Consider the following 19,615-nt stretch of genomic DNA (forward strand, 5'->3'; position numbering starts at 1 on the left):
CTGGAAGCGAGTGATGCCGTTAGGACCTATGGGATGGGAATGGGATGGGAATGCCGACGTTTTGCCTGGCTTTCCTGAGCCCGCCGCCCGCCCCCTCCCCACCCAGCCGCCTCGTTTGGTATCGTGCCGGACTGTAAGCGCAATTACAACGCCTTTTTTCATTCTTTCTCCTAGGTTTCATTAAATGGGACCCAATTTGCCGACAGCCCCGGCGTGTCGGAGTTCACGGCGGTTTCCCAGGTAGGAGCAGCGGGATGGGGCCGCCTGGGTGACTCTTGTTCATCTTTGGGAGCGCAGCCTTGGGTGTGTCATTGTCATTAGCTCTGTTGTAGAGGCCTTGAATTGAGGCACGGGGGTTGTTTTTTAGGCATATCCATTTTCCAAGTGTTTTGAAGGGAATGATGGTATTTGTTGGGCGCTTGCTATGTGCAAAGCACTGTTCCAAGCGCTGGGGAGGTTACAAGGTGATCATGGTTTTGATCCCCATTTTACACATGAGGGAACTGAGGCCCAGAGAAGTTGTGACTTGCCCGAAGTCGCACAGCGGACAAGTGGCGGAGCTGGGATTAATCAGGTTGTCCCACGTGGGGCTCACAGTCTCAATCCCCATTTAACAGTTGAGGTAACTGAGGCACAGAGAAGTGAAGTGACTTGCCCAAAGTCACACAGCTGATAAGTGTGTGATTTATCAGTGTGTGACGTCTAGATTGTGAGCCCGTTGTTGGGTAGGGACCATCTCTCTATGTTGCCAACTTGTACTTCCCAAGCGCTTAGTACAGTGCCCTGCACACAGTAAGCACTCAGTAAATGCGATTGAATGAAAAAGTGGCAGAGCCAGGAATCGAACCCATGACCGTGATAATCAATCAATCAATCAATCGTATTTATTGAGCGCTTAGTATGTGCAGAGCACTGTACTAAGCGCTTGGGAAGTACAGATTGGCATCACATAGAGACAGTCCCTACCCAACAGTGGGCTCACAGTCTAAAAGGGGGAGACAGAGAACAGAACCAAACATACCAACAAAATAAAATAAGTAGGATAGAAATGTACAAGTAAAATAAATAAATAAATAAATAAATAGAGTAATAAATATGTACAACCATATATACATATATACAGGTGCTGTGGGGAAGGGAAGGAGGTAAGACGCGGGGATGGAGAGGGGGACGAGGGGGAGAGGAAAGAAGGGGCTCAGTCTGGGAAGGCCTCCTGGAGGAGGTGAGCTCTCAGCAGGGCCTTGAAGGGAGGAAGAGAGCTAGCTGGGCGGATGGGCAGAGGGATTGGGGGCATTCCAGGCCCGGGGGAGGACGTGGGCCGGGGGTCGATGGCGGGACGGGCGAGAGCGAGGTACGGGGAGGAGATGAGCGGTGGAGGAGCGGAGGGTGCGGGCTGCGCTGGAGAAGGAGAGAAGGGAGGGGAGGGAGGAGGGGGCCAGGGGATGGACAGCCCTGAAGCCCAGGGTGAGGAGTTTCTGCTTGATGCGCAGATTGATCGGTAGCCATTGGAGGTTTTTGAGGAGGGGAGTAATATGTCCAGAGCGTTTCTGCACAAAGATGATCCGGGCAGCAGCGTGAAGTATAGACTGAAGTGGAGAGAGACACGAGGATGGGAGATCGGAGAGGAGGCTGATGCAGTAGTCCAGACGGGATAGGATGAGAGCTTGAATTAGCAGGGTAGCGGTTTGGATGGAGAGGAAAGGGCGGAGGTTGGCGATGTTGCGGAGCTGAGACCGGCAGGTTTTGGTGACGGCTCGGATGTGAGGGGTGAATGAGAGAGCGGAGTCGAGGATGACACCAAGGTTGCGGGCTTGGGAGACGGGAAGGATGGTAGTGCCGTCAACAGAGATGGGAAAGTCAGGGAGAGGACAAGGTTTGGGAGGGAAGACAAGGAGCTCAGTCTTCGACATGTTGAGCTTTAGGTGGCGGGCGGACATCCAGATGGAGATGTCCTGAAGGCAGGAGGAGATGCGAGCCTGGAGGGAGGGGGAGAGAGCAGGGGCAGAGATGGAGATCTGGGTGTCATCAGCGTAGAGATGATAGTTGAAGCCGTGGGAGCGAATGAGGTCACCAAGGGAGTGAGTGTAGATCGAGAACAGAAGGGGACCAAGCACTGAACCTTGGGGAACCCCCACAGTAAGAGGATGGGACGGGGAGGAGGAGCCTGCAAAAGAGACTGATAAGCGCTTGGGTAGATGCAAGATTTATTTCTCTATCTATTTTACTTGTACATATTTTCTATTCTGTTTATTTTGTTAATGATGGGCATCTAGCTTTACTTCTATTTCTTCTGATGACTTGACTCCTGTCCAAATGTCTTGTTTTGTTCTCTGTCTCCCCCTTCTATACCGTGAGCCCGCTGTTGGGTAGGGACTGTCTCTAGATGTTGCCAACTTGTACTTCCCAAGTGCTTAGTACAGTGCTTTGCACACGGTAAGCGCTCAATAAATACAATTGAATGAATGAATGAATGAGGTCTAAATTAATAATAATAATGATAATAATAATAATGGCATTTATTAAGTGCTTACTATGTGCAAAGCACTGTTCTAAGCGCTGGGGAGGTTACAAGGTGATCAGCTTGTCCCACGGGGGGCTCACAGTCTTCCTCCCCATTTTACAGATGAGGGAACTGAGGCCCAGAGAAGTGAAGTGACTTGCCCAAAGCCACCCAGCTGACAATTGGCGGAGGCGGGATTTGAACCCGTGACCTCTGACTCCAAAGCCCTGGCTCTTTTCCACTGAGCCACGCCGCTTCCCCTAAATTAACGATAACCAAAGCTGTGAACTTGTACTTCTCAAGCACTTAGTCGGGTGCTCTGCACACAGTAAGCGCTCAATAAATATGATTGAATGAATGAATCAATCAATCGTATTTATTGAGCGCTTACTGTGTGCAGAGCGCTGTACTAAGTGCTTGGGAAGTACAAGTTGGCAACATCTAGAGACAGTCCCTACCCAACAGTGGGCTCACAGTCTAAAAGGGGCAGACAGAGAACAAAACCAAACATACTAACAAAATAAAGTAAATAGAATAGATATGTACAAGTAAAATAAATAAATAGAGTAATAAATATGTACAAACATATATACAGGTATATATGAATGAATGAATGTGAACAGGTAGTAGTAGCAGTAAATTCCGTTTTAAATTGCCAAGGGTGCAAAGCATCAAACAGCTGGAACTTTTTATCGGGATTTCCCGGAGTTTTCCCAACACTTTTTACCCTAGTGAGTGTCAGAGTGGCGTTCAGCCTGATGCAGAATTCTAGACCGTGAGCCCGCTGTTGGGTAGGGACTGTCTCTGTATGTTGCTGATTTGTACTTCCCAAGCAGTTAGTACAGTGCTCTGCACACCATAAGCACTCAATAAATATGATTGATTGATTGATTTGTACTTCCCAAGCGCTTAGTACAGTGCTGTGCACACAGTAAGTGCTCAGTAAATACGATTGAGTGAATAATAATCATCAATCGTATTTATTGAGCGCTTACTGTGTGCAGAGCACTGTACTAAGCGCTTGGGAAGTACAAATTGGCAACATATACAGTCCCTACCCAACAGTGGGCTCACAGTCTAAAAGGAATGAATGAATAATAATAATAATAATAATAGCATTTATTAAGCGCTTACTATGTGCAAAGCACTGTTCTAAGCGCTGGGGAGTTTACAGTGTGATCAGGTTGTCCCACGGGGGGCTCACAGTTAATCCCCATTTTACAGATGAGGTAACTTGAGGTCCAGAGAAGTGAAGTGACTTGCCCAAAGTCACACAGCTGACAATTGGCGGAGCCGGGATTTGAACCCATGACCTCTGACTCCAAAGCCTGGGCTCTTTCCACTGAGCCACGCTGCTTGCCCTGAATGAATGAATGCCAAGCACTGTTCTAAGCGCTGGGGCAGAGACAAGGTAGTCAGGTTGTCCCCCATGGGGCTCCCGGTCTTCTACAGATGAGGGAACTGAGGCCCAGAGAAGTGAAGTGACTTGCCCAAAGTCACACAGCTGACAAGTAGTGGAGCTGGGATTAGAACCCACGACCTCTGACTCCCAAACTCTTTCCACTGAGTCATGCTGCTTCTTAGCCACTGAGGCAGGATTTTTCCTCTCCCAGTAATAATAATAATAATGATGGCATTTATTAAGCGCTTACTACGTGCAAAGCCCTGTTCTAAGCGCTGGGAAGGTTACAAGGTGATGAGGTTGTGCCACGGGGGGCTCACAGTCTTCATCCCTATTTTACAAATGAGGGAACTGAGGCCCAGAGAAGTGAAGTGACTTGCCCAAAGTCACACAGCTGACAATTGGCGGAGCCGGGATTTGAACCCATGACCTCTGACTCCAAAACCCAGGCTCTTTCCACTGAGCCACGCTGCTTCTCTTGTCCCCGCCCTCCCAGTCCCTCTCCCCCCAGTCTGCCATTTCGGGAAACATTTCCATTTTGGCAATTAGGCACGGCATTCGGTTCCGTTTGAAAACTTGATTATTTACTTAGCTATCTCTCAATGAACTCTTGATAGAGTTTTGCATTTCCAAAAAAAAAAAAAAAAAACCAGAAATTGGGTACTTAAGTAGTAGCCCAGTCAGGTATATCAGTCATTTAAATCTTAATTGGAGAAACTAACAGTAATGATAATGGTGGTATTCAGAACTAAGCACTGGCGTAGATAGAAGATGGTTGGATCGGAAACAGTCCTTTCCTCACGTGGGGCCCTCGGTGTTTCTAGACTGTGAGCCCACTGTTGGGTAGGGACCGTCTCTATATGTTGCCAACTTGGACTTCCCAAGCGCTTAGTACAATGCTCCGCACACAGTAAGCGCTCAATAAATACGATTGAATGAATGAATGAATATGTATATATGTTTGTATGTATTTATTACTCTATTTTATTTGCCCATATTTATTCTATTTATTTTATTTTGTTAATCTGTTTTGTTTTGTTGTCTGTCTCCCCCTTCTAGACTGTGAGCCCGCTGTTGGGTAGGGACCGTCTCTAGATGTTGCCAACTTGGACTTCCCAAGCGCTTAGTACAGTGCTCTGCACACAGGAAGCGCTCAATAAATACAATTGAATGAATGAATGAATTTGTATATATGTTTGTATTACTCTATGTGTCTATATTTATTCTATTTTATTTTGTTAATCTGTTTTGTTTTGTTGTCTTTCTCCCCCTTCTAGACTGTGAGCCCACTGTTGGGTAGGGACCGTCTCTAGATGTTGCCAACTTGGACTTCCCAAGCGCTTAGTACAGTGCTCTGCACACAGGAAGTGCTCAATAAATACGATTGAATGAGTGAATGAATGTGTGTGTATATATGTATATGTATGTATATGTATGTATGTATATTTATGTATATGTGTGTATGTATATGTATATATTTATATGTATGTATATATATATACGAATGTGTATAAACACACATATATATTTATGTATATGTATAGACCATCTCAATGTTTCCACGATTAGCAGACCCAAAACCCACTTCATTCAGTTTCAATAGCTTGCCTTAACTCCCTAAGGCTAAGAGATTTTTGGGCTTGGTGCCCAATTGTTGAATTTTTCTGAATGTAGACAGAAATACCGAGTTCAGGTTTTTTTCCTCTTTAGCTTTCAAAACGGCACTGTCAGTGCAGTGGCGTCTAAGGAGGGGAGGGCCGTGAACCGGAGTCACTGGTTCGTTCCTTCATTTATTCAATCGTATTTATTGAGCGCTTACTGTGTGCAGAGCACTGGACTAAGCGCTTGGGAAGTCCAAGTTGGCAACATCTAGAGACGGTCCCTACCCAACAGCGGGCTTACAGTCTAGGAGGGTGAGACAGAGAACAAAACGAAACAGTAACAAAAGAAAATAAATAGAATAAATATGTACAAATGAAATAAATAAATAAATAGAGTAATAAATACATGCAAACATATATACATCTATACAGGTGCCGTGGGGAGGGGAAGGAGGTGCGGCGGGGATGGGGAGGGGGAGGAGGGTGAGGTTGAGTTCCCAGACCCCATCCCTCAATTCCTCGGAGCCGAAGGAGAATCAAACCTAAGAAGCGGCGTGGCTCAGTGGAAAGAGCCCGGGCTTTGGAGTCAGAGGTCATGGGTTCGAATCCCGCCTCCACCAACTGTCAGCTGTGTGACTGTGGGCAAGTCACTTCACTTCTCTGGGCCTCAGTTCCCTCATCTGTAAAATGGGGATGAAGACTGTGAGTCCCCCATGGGACAACCTGATCACCTTGTAACCTCCCCAGTGCTTAGATACTTGTACATATTTACTGTTCTATTTATTTAATTTATTTTATTTCATTTTCTATTTATTTTATTTCTATTTATCTTCCATTTCCATTTCTATTCATTTTCTATATTCCTATTTCTATTAATATTCTTTTTATTCAGCGCTTAGAACAGTGTTTTGCACATAGTAAGCACTTAACAAATGCCATTATTATTATTATTATTATTATTTTGTTAATGCTGTGCATTTAGCTTTAATTCTAGTTGTTCTGATGACTTGACACCTGTCCACATGTTTTGTTTTGATGTCTGTCTTCCCCTTCTAAACTGTGAGCCCGCTGTTGGGTAGGGACCGTCTCTATATGTTCCCAACTTGGACTTCCCAAGTGCTTAGTACAGTGCTCTGCACACAGTAAGCGCTCAATAAATACGATTGAATGAATGAATGAATATTTGTTGCCAAATTGTACTTCCCAAGTGCTGAGGACAGTGCTCTGCACACAGTAAGCGTTCAATAAATATGATTAAATCAATGAATGAATATTTGTTGCCAAATTGTACTTCCCAAGTGCTGAGGACAGTGCTCTGCACACAGTAAGCGCTCAATAAATACGATTGAATCAATGAATGAATATTTGTTGCCAAATTGTACTTCCCAAGTGCTGAGGACAGTGCTCTGCACACAGTAAGCGCTCAATAAATACGATTGAATCAATGAATGAATATTTGTTACCAAATTGTACTTTCCAAGTGCTGAGGACAGTGCTCTGCACACAGTAAGTGCTCAATAAATGCGATTGAATCAGTCAGTGAATATTTGTTGCCAAATTGTACTTCCCAAGTGCTGAGGACAGTGCTCTGCACACAGTAAGTGCTCAGTAAATATGATTGAATTAGCTAATGAAGCACTTAGTCCAGTGTTCTCCGCACAGTAAGTGTGCAACAGATACCACGGATTGATTTTTTAACATGTTTGAGCTGGGCGGGACCTAAAGGAAAAAAAAAACCCAACAAAATCCAAGATGTGATTCCTGAAGGTGTAATCAATCAATCAATCGTATTTATTGAACGCTTGCTGTGTGCAGAGCACTGTACTAAGCGCTTGGGAAGTACAAATTGGCAACATGTAGAGACGGTCCCTGACTCTTGAGGTGGTTTAGATAGGATTCTGTCCAGGTTGGGGGGTTATAAGCCCCCTTCTAGACTGTGAGCCCGCTGTTGGGTAGGGACCATCTCTAGATGTTGCCAACTTGGACTTCCCAAGCGCTTAGTACAGTGCTGTGCACACAGTAAGCACTCAATAAATACGATTGAATGAATGAATGAATGAATGAATAAGCATCCCTTTGGGACCCTTCCCCTGTTTGGCACTGGCCCCCAGACTTGAGTCCGGGCAAGTAACTGGACTTGCACATGGGAGGGGCCAAATAAAAGACTCAAGATACTAATTGGGAGATGTTGGACTTCTTATTCATGTTATAATAAGAATGATGGCATTTATTAAGCGCTTACTATATGCAAAGCACTGTTCTAACTGCTGGGGAGGTTACAAAGTGATTAGGTTGTCCCACATGGGGCTCACAGTCTTAATCACAGCCCGCAACCTCGGTGTCATCCTCGACTCCTCTCTCTCGTTCACCCCTCACATCGAAGCCGTCACCAAAACCTGCCGGTCTCAGCTCCGCAACATCGCCAAGATCCGCCCTTTCCTCTCCATCCGAACCGCTCCCCTGCTCGTTCAAGCTCTCATCCTCTCCCGTCTGGACTACTGCATCAGCCCTCTCTCTGATCTCCCATCCTCGTGTCTCTCCCCACTTCAATCCATACTTCATGCTGCTGCCCAGATTGTCTTTGTCCAGAAACGCTCTGGGCATGTTACTCCCCTCCTCAAAAATCTGCAGTGGCTACCAATCAATCTGCGATTCAGGCAGAAACTCCTCACCCTGGGCTTCAAGGCTGTCCATCCCCTCGCCCCCTCCTACCTCACCTCCCTTCTCTCCTTCTACTGCCCAGCCCGCACCCTCCGCTCCTCCACCACTAATCTCCTCACGGTGCCTCGTTCTCGCCTGTCCCGCCATCGACCCCCGGCCCACTTCCTCCCCCAGGCCCGGAATGCCCCCAATCCCTCTGCCCATCCGCCAAGCTCGCTCTCTTCCTCCCTTCAAGGCCCTACTGAGAGCTCACCTCCTCCAGGAGGCCTTCCCACACTGAGCCCCCACCTTCTTCTTCCCCTCCTCCCCCTCTCCACCCCCCCACCTTACCTCCTTCCCTTCCCCACATCACCTGTATATATGTATATATATTTGTACGTATTTATTACTCTATTTTTTTATTCTACTTGTACATATCTATTCTATTTATTTTGTTAGTATGTTTGGTTTTGTTCTCTGTCTCCCCCTTTTAGACTGTGAGCCCACTGTTGGGTAGGGACTGTCTCTATATGTTGCCAATTTGTACTTCCCAAGCGCTTAGTACAGCGCTCTGCACATAGTAAGCACTCAATACATACGATTGATGATGAAAGGGCTTCCCTGAGCCCTGACTGGGCAAGTCACTTCACTTCTCTGTGCCTCAGTTCCCTCATCATTAAGACTGTGAGCCCCCCGTGAGACAACCTGATCACCTTGTAACCTCCCCAGTGGTTCGAACAGTGCTTTGCACATAGTAAGCGCTTGACAAATGCCATTATTATTATTATTATCATCGCGCGGGGGCTTCCTTGAGCCCCGACTGGGCAAGTCACTTCACTTCTCTGTGCCTCCATTCCCTCATCTGTAAAATGGGAATGAAGACTGGGAGCCCCACGTGGGACAACCTGATCACCTTGTAACCTCTCACGCAGGGGCTTCCCTGAGCCCCGACTGGGCAAGTCACTCCACTTCTCTGTGCCTCAGTTCCCTCATCATTAAGACTGTGAGCCCCCCGTGGGACAACCTGATCACCTTGTATCTACCCCAGAGCTTAGAACAGTGCTCAGCATATAGTAAGCGCTTGACATATATTTATATGTTTGTACATATTTATTACTCTATTTATTTTACTTGTACCTATCTATTCTATTTATTTTCTTTTGTTAGTATATTTGGTTTTGTTCTCTGTCTCCCCCTTTTAGACTGTAAGCCCACTGTTGGGTAGGGACTGTCTCTCTATGTTGCCAGCTTGTACTTCCCAAGTGCTTAGTCCAGTGCTCTGCACACAGTAAGCGCTCAATAAATACGATCGATTGATTGATTGATTGACAAATGCCATTATTATTACTGTTATCATTGCACGGGGGCTTCCCTGAGCCCCGACTGGGCAAGTCACTTCACTTCTCTGTGCCTCAGTTCCCTCATCATTAAGACCGTGAGCCCCCCGGGGGACAACCTGATCACCTTGTAAGCTCCCCAGCGCTTCGAACAGTGCTTTGCACACAGTAAGCGCTTGACAAATGCCATTATTATTATTGTTATCATCACGCAGGGGCTTCCCTGAGCCCCGACTGGGCAAGTCACTTCACTTCTCTGTGCCTCCGTTCCCTCATCTGTAAAATGGGGATGAAGACTGGGAGCCCCCGGGGGACAGCCTGATTACTTTGTAACCTCCCCAGCGCTTAGAACAGTGCTTTGCACATAGTATGCGCTTGACAAATGCCATTATTATTATTATCATTATTGCGTGGGGGCTTCCCTGAGCCCCGATTGGGCAAGCCACTCCACTTCTCTGTGCCTCAGTTCCCTCATCATTAAGACTGTGAGCCCCCCGTGAGACAACCTGATCACCTTGTAACCTTCCCAGTGCTTAGACCCGTGCTTTGCACATAGTAAGCACTTGACAAATGCCATTATTATTATTGTTGTCATCGCGCGGGGGCTTCCCTGAGCCCCGACTGGGCAAGCCCCTCCACTTCTCTGTGCCTCAGTTCCCTCATCATTAAGACTGTGAGCCCCCCGTGGGACAACCTGATCACCTTGTATCTACCCCAGAGCTTAGAACAGTGCTCAGCATATAGTAAGTGCTTGACATATGTATATATGTTTGTACATATTTATTACTCTATTATTTATTTATTTTACTTGTACCTATCTATTTTATTTATTTTATTTTGTTAGTATGTTTGGTTTTGTTCCCTGTCTCCCCCTTTTAGACTGTGAGCCCACTGTTGGGTAGGGACCGTCTCTCTATGTTGCCAACTTGGACTTCCCAAGCGCTTAGTCCAGTGCTGTGCACACAGTAAGCGCTCAATAAATATGATCGATTGATTGATTGACAAGTGGCATTATTATTACTGTTATCATCGTGCCGGGGCTCCCCTGAGCCCCGACTGGGCAAGTCACTTCACTTCTCTGTGCCTCAGTTCCCTCATCATTAAGACCGTGAGCCCCCCGTGAGACAACCTGATCACCTTGTAACCACCCCGGCGCTTAGACCAGTGCTTTGCACATAGTAAGCGCTTGACAAATGCCATTATTTGTATTATTATTATCATCGCGCGGGGGCTTCCCTGAGGCCCGACTGGGCAAGTCACTCCACTTCTCTGTGCCTCAGTTCCCTCATCATTAAGACCGTGAGCCCCCCGTGAGACAACCTGATCACCTTGTAACCTCCCCGGCGCTTAGACCGGTGCTTTGCACATAGTAAGCGTGTCATAAATGCCATTATTATTATTGTTATCATCGCGTTGGGTAGGGGCCGTCTCTATATGTTGCCAACTTGGACTTCCCAAGCGCTTAGTCCAGTGCTCTGCACACAGTAAGTGCTCAATAAATACGATTGATTGATTGATTTCCTGAGCCCCGACTGACGCCCGCGGGCCTGTCTCTCCCCCGCAGACGCCTTTCACGTTCGGCCTGGGCCAGCGGGCGCCGTACGCGGCCGGCGAGCACTGCCTCCTCTGCCGAAGCGAGCGCAAGGACCCCGCCGTGGCCGAGGGCGGCGGAGGCGGCGGGAAGAACTCCGGCAAGATGGCCCTGTCCGCCCCGCCGAAGGCCAACAGCACGCTCCACCTCCCGCTCTGGGTCTGCCCCGACTGCCGGCGGACGGTGGAGAAGGAGGAGCGGCACGGCGCCCTGCAGCCGCCCGCCGTCGCGGTGAGTCCTCGGGGGGAACGGGCCATCGCGCGGCGGCGGGCGTCCTCCTCAAAAACCTCCAATGGCTACCAGTCAATCTGCGCATCAGGCAGAAACTCCTCCCCCTGGGCTTCCAGGCTGTCCATCCATCCCCTGGCCCCCTCCTCCCTCCCCTCCCTTCTCTCCTTCTCCATCGCAGCCCGCACCCTCCGCTCCTCCGCCGCTGATCTCCTCACCGTACCTCGCTCTCGCCTGTCCCGCCATCGACCCCCGGCCCACGTCCTCCCCCGGGCCCGGAATGCCCCCAATCCCTCTGCCCATCCGCCAAGCTAGCTCTCTTCCTCCCTTCAAGGCCCTGCTGAGAGCTCACCTCCTCCAGGAGGCCTTCCCAGACTGAGCCCCTTCCTTCCTCTCCCCCTCATCCCCCTCTCCATCCCCCCCATCTTACCTCCTTCCCTTTCCCACAGCACCTGTATATATGTACATATGGTTGTACATATTTATTACTCTATTTATTTATTTATTTATTTACTTACTTACTTTCTTACTTATTTATTTATTTATTTCGCTTGTACATTTCTATCCTATTTATTTTATTTTGTTGGTCTGTTTGGTTCTGTTCTCTGTCTCCCCCTTTTAGACTGTGAGCCCACTGTCGGGTAGGGACCGTCTCTATGTGTTGCCAGTTTGTACTTCCCAAGCGCTTAGGACAGTGCTCTGCACATAGTAAGCGCTCAATAAATACGATTGATTGATTGATTGATTGAGAGCGAGGTGCCATCGCATGGCGGGCGTCCACCGAGAGCGAGGTGGCGGGCAACGGGGGGCGGACGGGCATTATGTATATATGTTTGTACATATTTATTACTCTATTTATTTTACTTGTACATGTCTATTCTATTTTATTTTGTTGGTATGTTTGGTTTTGTTCTCTGTCTCCCCCTTTTAGACTGTGAGCCCGCTGTTGGGTAGGGACCGTCTCTATATGTTGCCAATTTGTACTTCCCAAGCGCTTAGTACAGGGCTCTGCGCATAGTAAGCGCTCAATAAATACGATTGATGATGATGATTTCGGCCAACGCCCCCTCACCTCGCCCCCTCCCACCTCACCTCCTGCTGCCGGAGAAGCCGCGTGGCTCAGCGGGAAGAGCCCGGGCTTTGGAGTCGGAGGTCGCGGGTTCGAATGCCGGCCCCGCCACTTGTCAGCCGGGTGACTTTGGCCAAGTCACTTCACAGGTTTCGTTGCCCGTCTCCCCCTTCTAGACTGTGAGCCCGTTGTGGGGTAGGGACCGTCTCTATATGTTACCGACTTGGACTTCCCAAGTGCTTAGTCCAGTGCTCTGCACACAGTAAGCGCTCAATAAATACGATTGATTGATTGATTGTTTTATTTTGTTGTCTGTCTCCTCCTCCTAGACTGTGAGCCCGTTGTTGGGTAGGGACTGTCTCTATATGTTACCTGTATATGTGTATATATGTTTGTACATATTTATTACTCTATTTATTTATTTATTTATTTATTTATTTATTTGTTTATTTATCTTGTACATATCTATTCTATTTATTTTATTTTGTTAGTGTGCTTGGTTTTGTTCTCCATCTCCCCCTTCTAGACTGTGAGCCCACTGTTGGGTAGGGACTGTCTCTATATGTTGCCAACTTGTACTTCCCAAGCGCTTAGTCCAGTGCTCTGCACACAGTAAGCGCTCAATAAATACGATTGATGATGATGATGTTACTGACTTGTACTTCCCAAGCGCTTAGTCCAGTGCTCTGCACACAGTAAGCGCTCAATAAATACGATTGATTGAATGAATGAATAAGTGAATGGCTGAAATTTTGTGCATATTTATTACTCTCTTTATTTTACTTCTACATATTTATTTCTGTTTATTTCATTTTGTTAATATGTTTTGTTTTGTTGTCTGTGTCCCCCTTCTAGACTGTGAGCCCACTGTTGGGTAGGGACCGTCTCTATATGTTACCGACTTGTACTTCCCAAGCGCTTAGTACAGTGCTCTGCACACAGTAAGCGCTCAATAAATATGATTGATTGAATGAATGAATAAGTATGAATGAATGAATGAATGAAATTTTGTACATATTTATTACTCTATTTATTTTACTTGTACATATTTATTCCATTTATTTTATTTTGTTAATATGTTTTGTTTTGCTGTCCGTCTCCCCCTTCTAGGCTGTGAGCCCGCTGTTGGGTAGGGACCGTCTCTATATGTTGCCGTCATGTACTTCCCAAGCACTTAGTACAGTGCTCTGCACACAGTAAGCGCTCAATAAATATGATTACTTGTACTCTGGGCCTCAGTTCCCTCATCTGTAAAATGGGGATGAAGACCGTGAGCCCCACGTGGGACAACCTGATTACCTTGTATCTACCCCAGCGCTTAGAACAGGGCTTGGCACATAGTAAGCACTTAACAAATACCAATATTATCTACCCCAGTGCTTAGAACAGTGCTTGGCACATAGCGCTGAACAAATACCAATATTATGATATTATTATAGAGAGACAGTCCCTACCCAACAGTGGCCTCACTGTCTAGAAGAGTGGGCTCACAGTCACGGTCTTGCCAATTGGGCAAGTCGCTTCACTTCTCTGGGCCTCAGTTCCCTCATGAGGAAAATGGGGATGAAGACTGGGAGCCCCCCGTGGGACAACCTGAGCCCCGACTGGGCAAGTCACTTCTCTGTGCCTCAGTTCCCTCATCATTAAGATTGTGAGCCCCCCGTGGGACAACCTGATCACCTTGTAACCGCCCCGGCGCTTAGAACAGTGCTTTGCACATAGTAAGCGCTTAACAAATACCATCATTTTTATTATTATTACCTCCCTCCTCTCCTCCTCCAGCCCGGGCCGCGCCACTTCGCTCTTCTAATTTCAACCTTCATTCATTCATTCATTCATTCATTCATTCACTCCCCCTTCTCGACTGTGAGCCCACTGTTGGGTAGGGACCGTCTCTATATGTTGCCAACTCGGACTTCCCAAGCGCTTAGTACAGTGCTCTGCACACAGTAGGCGCTCACTAAATACGATTGAATGAATTCATTCAATCGTATTTAGTGAGCGCCTACTGTGTGCAGAGCACTGTACTAAGCTCTTACTACCTGTACTAACCTTCTCACTGAGCCCCCATCTCGTCCACCTCATTCATTCCTTCATTCAGTCGTATTTACTGAGCGCTTACTGTGTGCAGCGCACTGTACTAAGCTCTTACTACCTGTACTAACCTCCTCACTGAGCCCCCATCTCGTCCACCTCATTCATTCCTTCATTTAGTCGTATTTAGTGAGCGCTTACTGTGTGCAGAGCACTGTACTAAGCTCTTACTACCTGTACTACCCTTCTCACTGAGCCCTCATCTCGTCCACCTCATTCATTCCTTCATTCAGTCGTATTTAGTGAGCGCTTACTGTGTGCAGAGCGCTGTACTAAGCTCTTACTACCTGTACTACCCTTCTCACTGAGCCCCCATCTCGTCCACCTCATTCATTACTTCATTCAGTCGTATTTACTGAGCGCTTACTGTGTGCAGAGCGCTGTACTAAGCTCTTACTACCTATACTACCCTTCTCACTGAGTCCCCATCTCATCCCCCTCATTCATTCCTTCAGTCGGATTTATTGAGCGCTTACTGTGTGCAGGGTGCTGTACTAAGCTCTTACTACCTGTACTAACCTTCTCACTGAGCCCCCATCTCATCCACCTCATTCATTCCTTCATTCAGCCGTATTTATTGAGTGCTTACTGTGTGCAGGGCACTGTACTAAGCGCTTACTCTCAATCAATTAATTGTATTGTGTGCAGAGCACTGTACTAAGCGCTTGGGAAGTCCAAGTTGGCAGCATCTCGAGACAGCCCCTACCCAACAGCGGGTTCACAGTCTAGAAGGGGGAGACGGACAACAAAGCAAAACATATTAACCAAATAAAATAAATGGAATAAATATGTACAAATAAAATAGAGTAATAAATCCGTACAAACATATATACATACATACAGCTGCTGTGGGGAGGGGAAGGAGATAAGGGGTGGGGGGGGGGGGGATGGGGTGTGCAGAGCACTGTACTAAGTGCTTGGGAAGTACAAGCTGGCAACATATAGAGACAGTCCCTATCATCATCAGTCGTATTTATTGAGCGCTAACTGTGTGCAGGGCACTGTACTAAGCGCTTGGGAAGTACAAGCTGGCAACATATAGAGACGGTCCCTATCATCATCAGTCGTATTGATTGAGCGCTTACTGTGTGCAGAGCACTGTACTAAGCACTTGGGAAGTACAAGCTGGGAACATATAGAGCCGGTCCCTATCATCATCAATCGTATTTACTGAGCGCTTACTGTGTGCAGAGCACTGTACTAAGCGCTTGGGAAGTACAAGCTGGCAACATATAGAGATGGTCCCTATCATCATCAATCGTATTTACTGAGCACTTACTGTGTGCAGAGCACTGTACTAAGCGCTTGGGAAGTACAAGCTGGCAACACATAGAGACGGTCCGTACCCAACAGTGGGCTCGCAGTCTAGTGAAGTGACTCGCTGAAAGTCGCCCAGCTGACAGAGGCGGGCTTTGTGTTGTTGTGTTTCCCCAGAGCCAAGATTTCCTTTTCCACGCGCCTCTTGGAAATAGCGGATCCCAGCAGGAATCGGTCGGAGGAGGGAGGCTGGCGGTGGGGCCTCCAACCGGGCCCTCCGCCGAGCTGAATAACCCCGCGGCACCGGCAGACATCGCGTGTAACTGCGAGGCCTGTAACGAGCGCAGGTGAGACCCCCCCCCCCCCCCCCACCGCTCTCCCCGTCCCCCCGCCACAACCGGGATCCGCACCCGGGGCCCGGGCCCCGCAGTTCAAGGATTTAGCGCCTCACATACGCCAGGCAGGCCGTCCGCCCCGGGCGGGAGCGGGAAATAAAATCAGAATCCCTTCTCGGTCCACCCGGGGCTCCCGGTCCTAGCGGGCCGGAGGGCGGGTATTTCATCCCCATTTTACGCAGGATGTGAAACCGAGGCCCAGAGAACTGAAGTGATTTGCCCAAGGGCAAGCAGTGAAGGGTTGGTGGAGCCATGGAAGCTTGTTTTGTCTATCTCCGTCGGCCTGTGGCGAGAGAAAGTGTGTCTGTGTGTGTCTGTCTAGATGGCGAGTCCATTGTTGGGTAGGGATTGTCTCTATTTGTTGCCAACTTGTACTTCCCAAGCGCTTAGTACAGTGCTCTGCACACAGTAAGCGCTCAATAAATACGATTGAATGAATCAAAAGCAAGCACTCAATAAACCCTCCTCCCCCTCCCCATTCCCCCGCCTTACCTCCTTCCCCTCCCCACAGCACCTGTATATATGTTTGCACGGATTTATCACTCCATTTATTTTACTTGTACATATTGACTATTCGATTTATTTTGCTACTGATGTGCATTTAGCTGCCCAAGTGCTCTGCACACAGTAAGCGCTCAATAAATGCGATTGAATGAACGAATGAGCCCGTTGTTGGGTAGGGACTGTCTCTATCTGTTGCCAGTTTGTACTTCCCCAGCGCTTAGTCCAGTGCTCTGCACACAGTAAGCGCTCAATAAATATGATGGAATGAATTTTAAGGAGTGGAGTTGACAGTACAGGGATGAGCCCTAAAGGGGAAGCTCTCATACAGACGCATACACAACACACACACGCAAAACACACAAACACACAAATACCCTGACCTTCACACAGACACACACACACACAGGGAGGACAGGCGGTCTCTGCTCCCGAGAACAAGGCTCATCCTCACTGTTCACATGAAGCAGCGTGGCTCAGTGGAAAGAGCCCGGGCTTTGGAGTCAGAGGTCGTGGGTTCGAATTTCGGCTCCGCCACATGTCTGCTGTGTAACCTTGGGCAAGTCACTTCACTTCTCTGAGCCTCAGTTCCCTCATCTGGAAAATGGGGATGAAGACTGTGAGCCCCACGTGGGACATCCTGATCACCTTGTACCCCCCCAGCGCTTAGAACAGTGCTTTGCACATAGTAAGCGCTTAACAAATGCCATTATTATTATTATTATTATTATTATTATCCTCTAGACTGTGAGCCCGTTGTTGGGTAGGGACCATCTCTATCTGTTCATTCATTCATTCAATGGTATTTATTGAGCGCTTACCGTGTGCAGAGCACTGGACTAAGCGCTTCTGTTGCTGACTTGTACTTCCCAAGCACTTAGTCCAGTGCTCTGCACACAGGAAGCGCTCAATAAATACGATTGAATGAATGAAGTCGCTGAGCGCTTTGTGCCGTGCTCCACCCATATTTGCCTTTTTATTTATTTATTTTATTTATACATATTTATTCTATTTATTTTATTTTGTTAATATGTTTTGTTTTGTTGTCTGTCTCCCCCTTCTAGACCGTGAGCCCGCTGTTGGGTAGGGACCGTCTCTAGATGTTGCCAACTTGGACTTCCCAAGTGCTTAGTACAGTGCTCTGCACACAGTAAGCGCTCAATAAATACGATTGATTGATTGATTGATAATAATAATGATAAAATACATGGCTCAGCGGAAAGAGCTTGAGCTTTGGAGTCAGAGGTCATGGGTTCAAATGCCGGCTCCGCCACTTGTCAGCTGTGTGACTTTGGGCAAGCCACTTCACTTTTCTGTGCCTCAGTTACCTCACCTGTAAAATGGGGATTAAGACTGTGAGCCCCCCATGGGACAACCTGTTCACCTTGTAATCTCCCCAGTGCTTAGAACAGTGCTTTGCACATAGTAAGTGCTTAAGAAATGCCATTGTTATTTAAAGCCACTTACCCTTTCTCTTGTGGGGCAGAGAATAGCTAGCCCCTACGTCGTGTTTGCTCTTGACCAAGTTCACTCTTCCCATGGTCATTCATCCATTCATTCAATCGTATTTATTGAGCACTTACTGTGTGCAGAGCACTGTACTAAGCGCTTGGGAAGTCCAAGTTGGCAATATAGAGAGACGGTCCCTACCCAACAGCGGGCTCACAGTCTAGAAACCGAGCCCAGGCATCCTCCCAAAGCGGGGGACCCAAAACTCCGAATGTCGGGGCCTTCCCCTCCCGGAGGAGGGTGGGCAGATCCCTCCTTCCCTCTCTCCCTCCGGAGCAAATTCACCATTGACCCACCCGGTCCGGGCCAGCCCGGCCGAATCAATGGGACATTCATTCATTCAATCATATTTATTGAGCGCTTACTGTGTGCAGAGCACTGTACTAAGCGCTTGGGAAGTCCAAGTTGGCAACATCTAGAGACGGTCCCTACCCAACAGCGGGCTCACAGTCTAGAAGGGAGGAGACAGAGAACAAAACAAATTAACAGAATAAATAGAATACGTACAATCTGGGAAGGCCTCCTGGAGGAGGTGAGCTCTCAGTATCCCCACTTCACCGATTCATTCATTCAGTCGTATTTATTAAGGGCTTATTGTGTTCAGGGCGCTGTACTAAGCGCTTGGAAAGTACAATTTGGCAACAGATGGAGACAATCCCTCCCCAACAACGGGCTCACAGTCTAGAAGGAGGAGACAGGCAACAAAATAAAACAAGTAGATGGGCGTCAATACTATCAAAATAAATGACAAGAGTTAGAGATCTATACATAATGGTGGGGAGACTGAGGCCCAGGGAGGTTCAGTTCATTCATTCATTCAGTCGTATTTATTGAGCGCTTACTGTGTGCAGAGCACTGGACTAAGCGCTTGGGAAGTACAAGTTGGCAACATATAGAGACAGTCCCTACCCAGCAGTGGGCTCACAGTCTAAAAGGGGGAGACAGAGAACAAAACCAAACACAGTAACAAAATAAAATAAAGAGAATAGACGTGTACAAGTAAAATAAATAGAGTAATAAATATGTACAAGTATATATACAGGTGCTGTGGGGAAGGGAAGGAGGTAAGATGAGAGGGATGGAGAGGGGGACGAGGGGGAGAGGAAGGAAGGGGCTCAGTGTGGGAAGGCCTCCTGGAGGAGGTGAGCTCTCACCGGCCCCGGGGTGTCGAGCTGACGGAGGCCGTGTGTTTTGACGTTGGTTTTGGCATCTTTGCAGAGAAATTTCAGCAGAGACTGAACGGGAATCTCAGCAGCTTCAAAATTACTGGTCAGAAGTAAGGTACATGGTCCGATGTATATACCGTCAAGCCGGCACGCCCTTAGCGGATGACCAAGACCAGTCGCTGGTTCCGGACAAAGACGGGATGAAAGAGCTGGTGGCCAGGTACCGACACCTTTGCCTTTCCTTTCCTCCTCCTCGTCCTCCTCGTCCTCGTCCTCCTTCTCCTCCTCCTCCCCCGTCGTCCTTCCCTCCCCACGACGTCCTTTC

At 47.8% G+C, this 19,615-nt stretch overlaps 1 protein-coding gene across 2 annotated transcripts in view; it reads left to right on the forward strand.

The window, feature by feature from the left end:
* Positions 1–19,615, forward strand: part of FAM193A (family with sequence similarity 193 member A) — a 252,759-nt gene that overhangs the window by 85,892 nt on the left and 147,252 nt on the right. For both annotated transcript variants that reach the window (XM_038745554.1, XM_038745555.1), the window contains exons 2-5: positions 175–240; positions 11,045–11,302; positions 15,897–16,066; positions 19,343–19,510. In XM_038745554.1, coding sequence (XP_038601482.1) covers positions 175–240; positions 11,045–11,302; positions 15,897–16,066; positions 19,343–19,510 — 662 coding nt within the window. The remainder of the gene's footprint in view (positions 1–174; positions 241–11,044; positions 11,303–15,896; positions 16,067–19,342; positions 19,511–19,615) is intronic.

Source organism: Tachyglossus aculeatus, chromosome 4 (genome assembly GCF_015852505.1).
Source record: "Tachyglossus aculeatus isolate mTacAcu1 chromosome 4, mTacAcu1.pri, whole genome shotgun sequence".
In the NCBI taxonomy this organism is placed as follows: domain Eukaryota; kingdom Metazoa; phylum Chordata; class Mammalia; order Monotremata; family Tachyglossidae; genus Tachyglossus; species Tachyglossus aculeatus.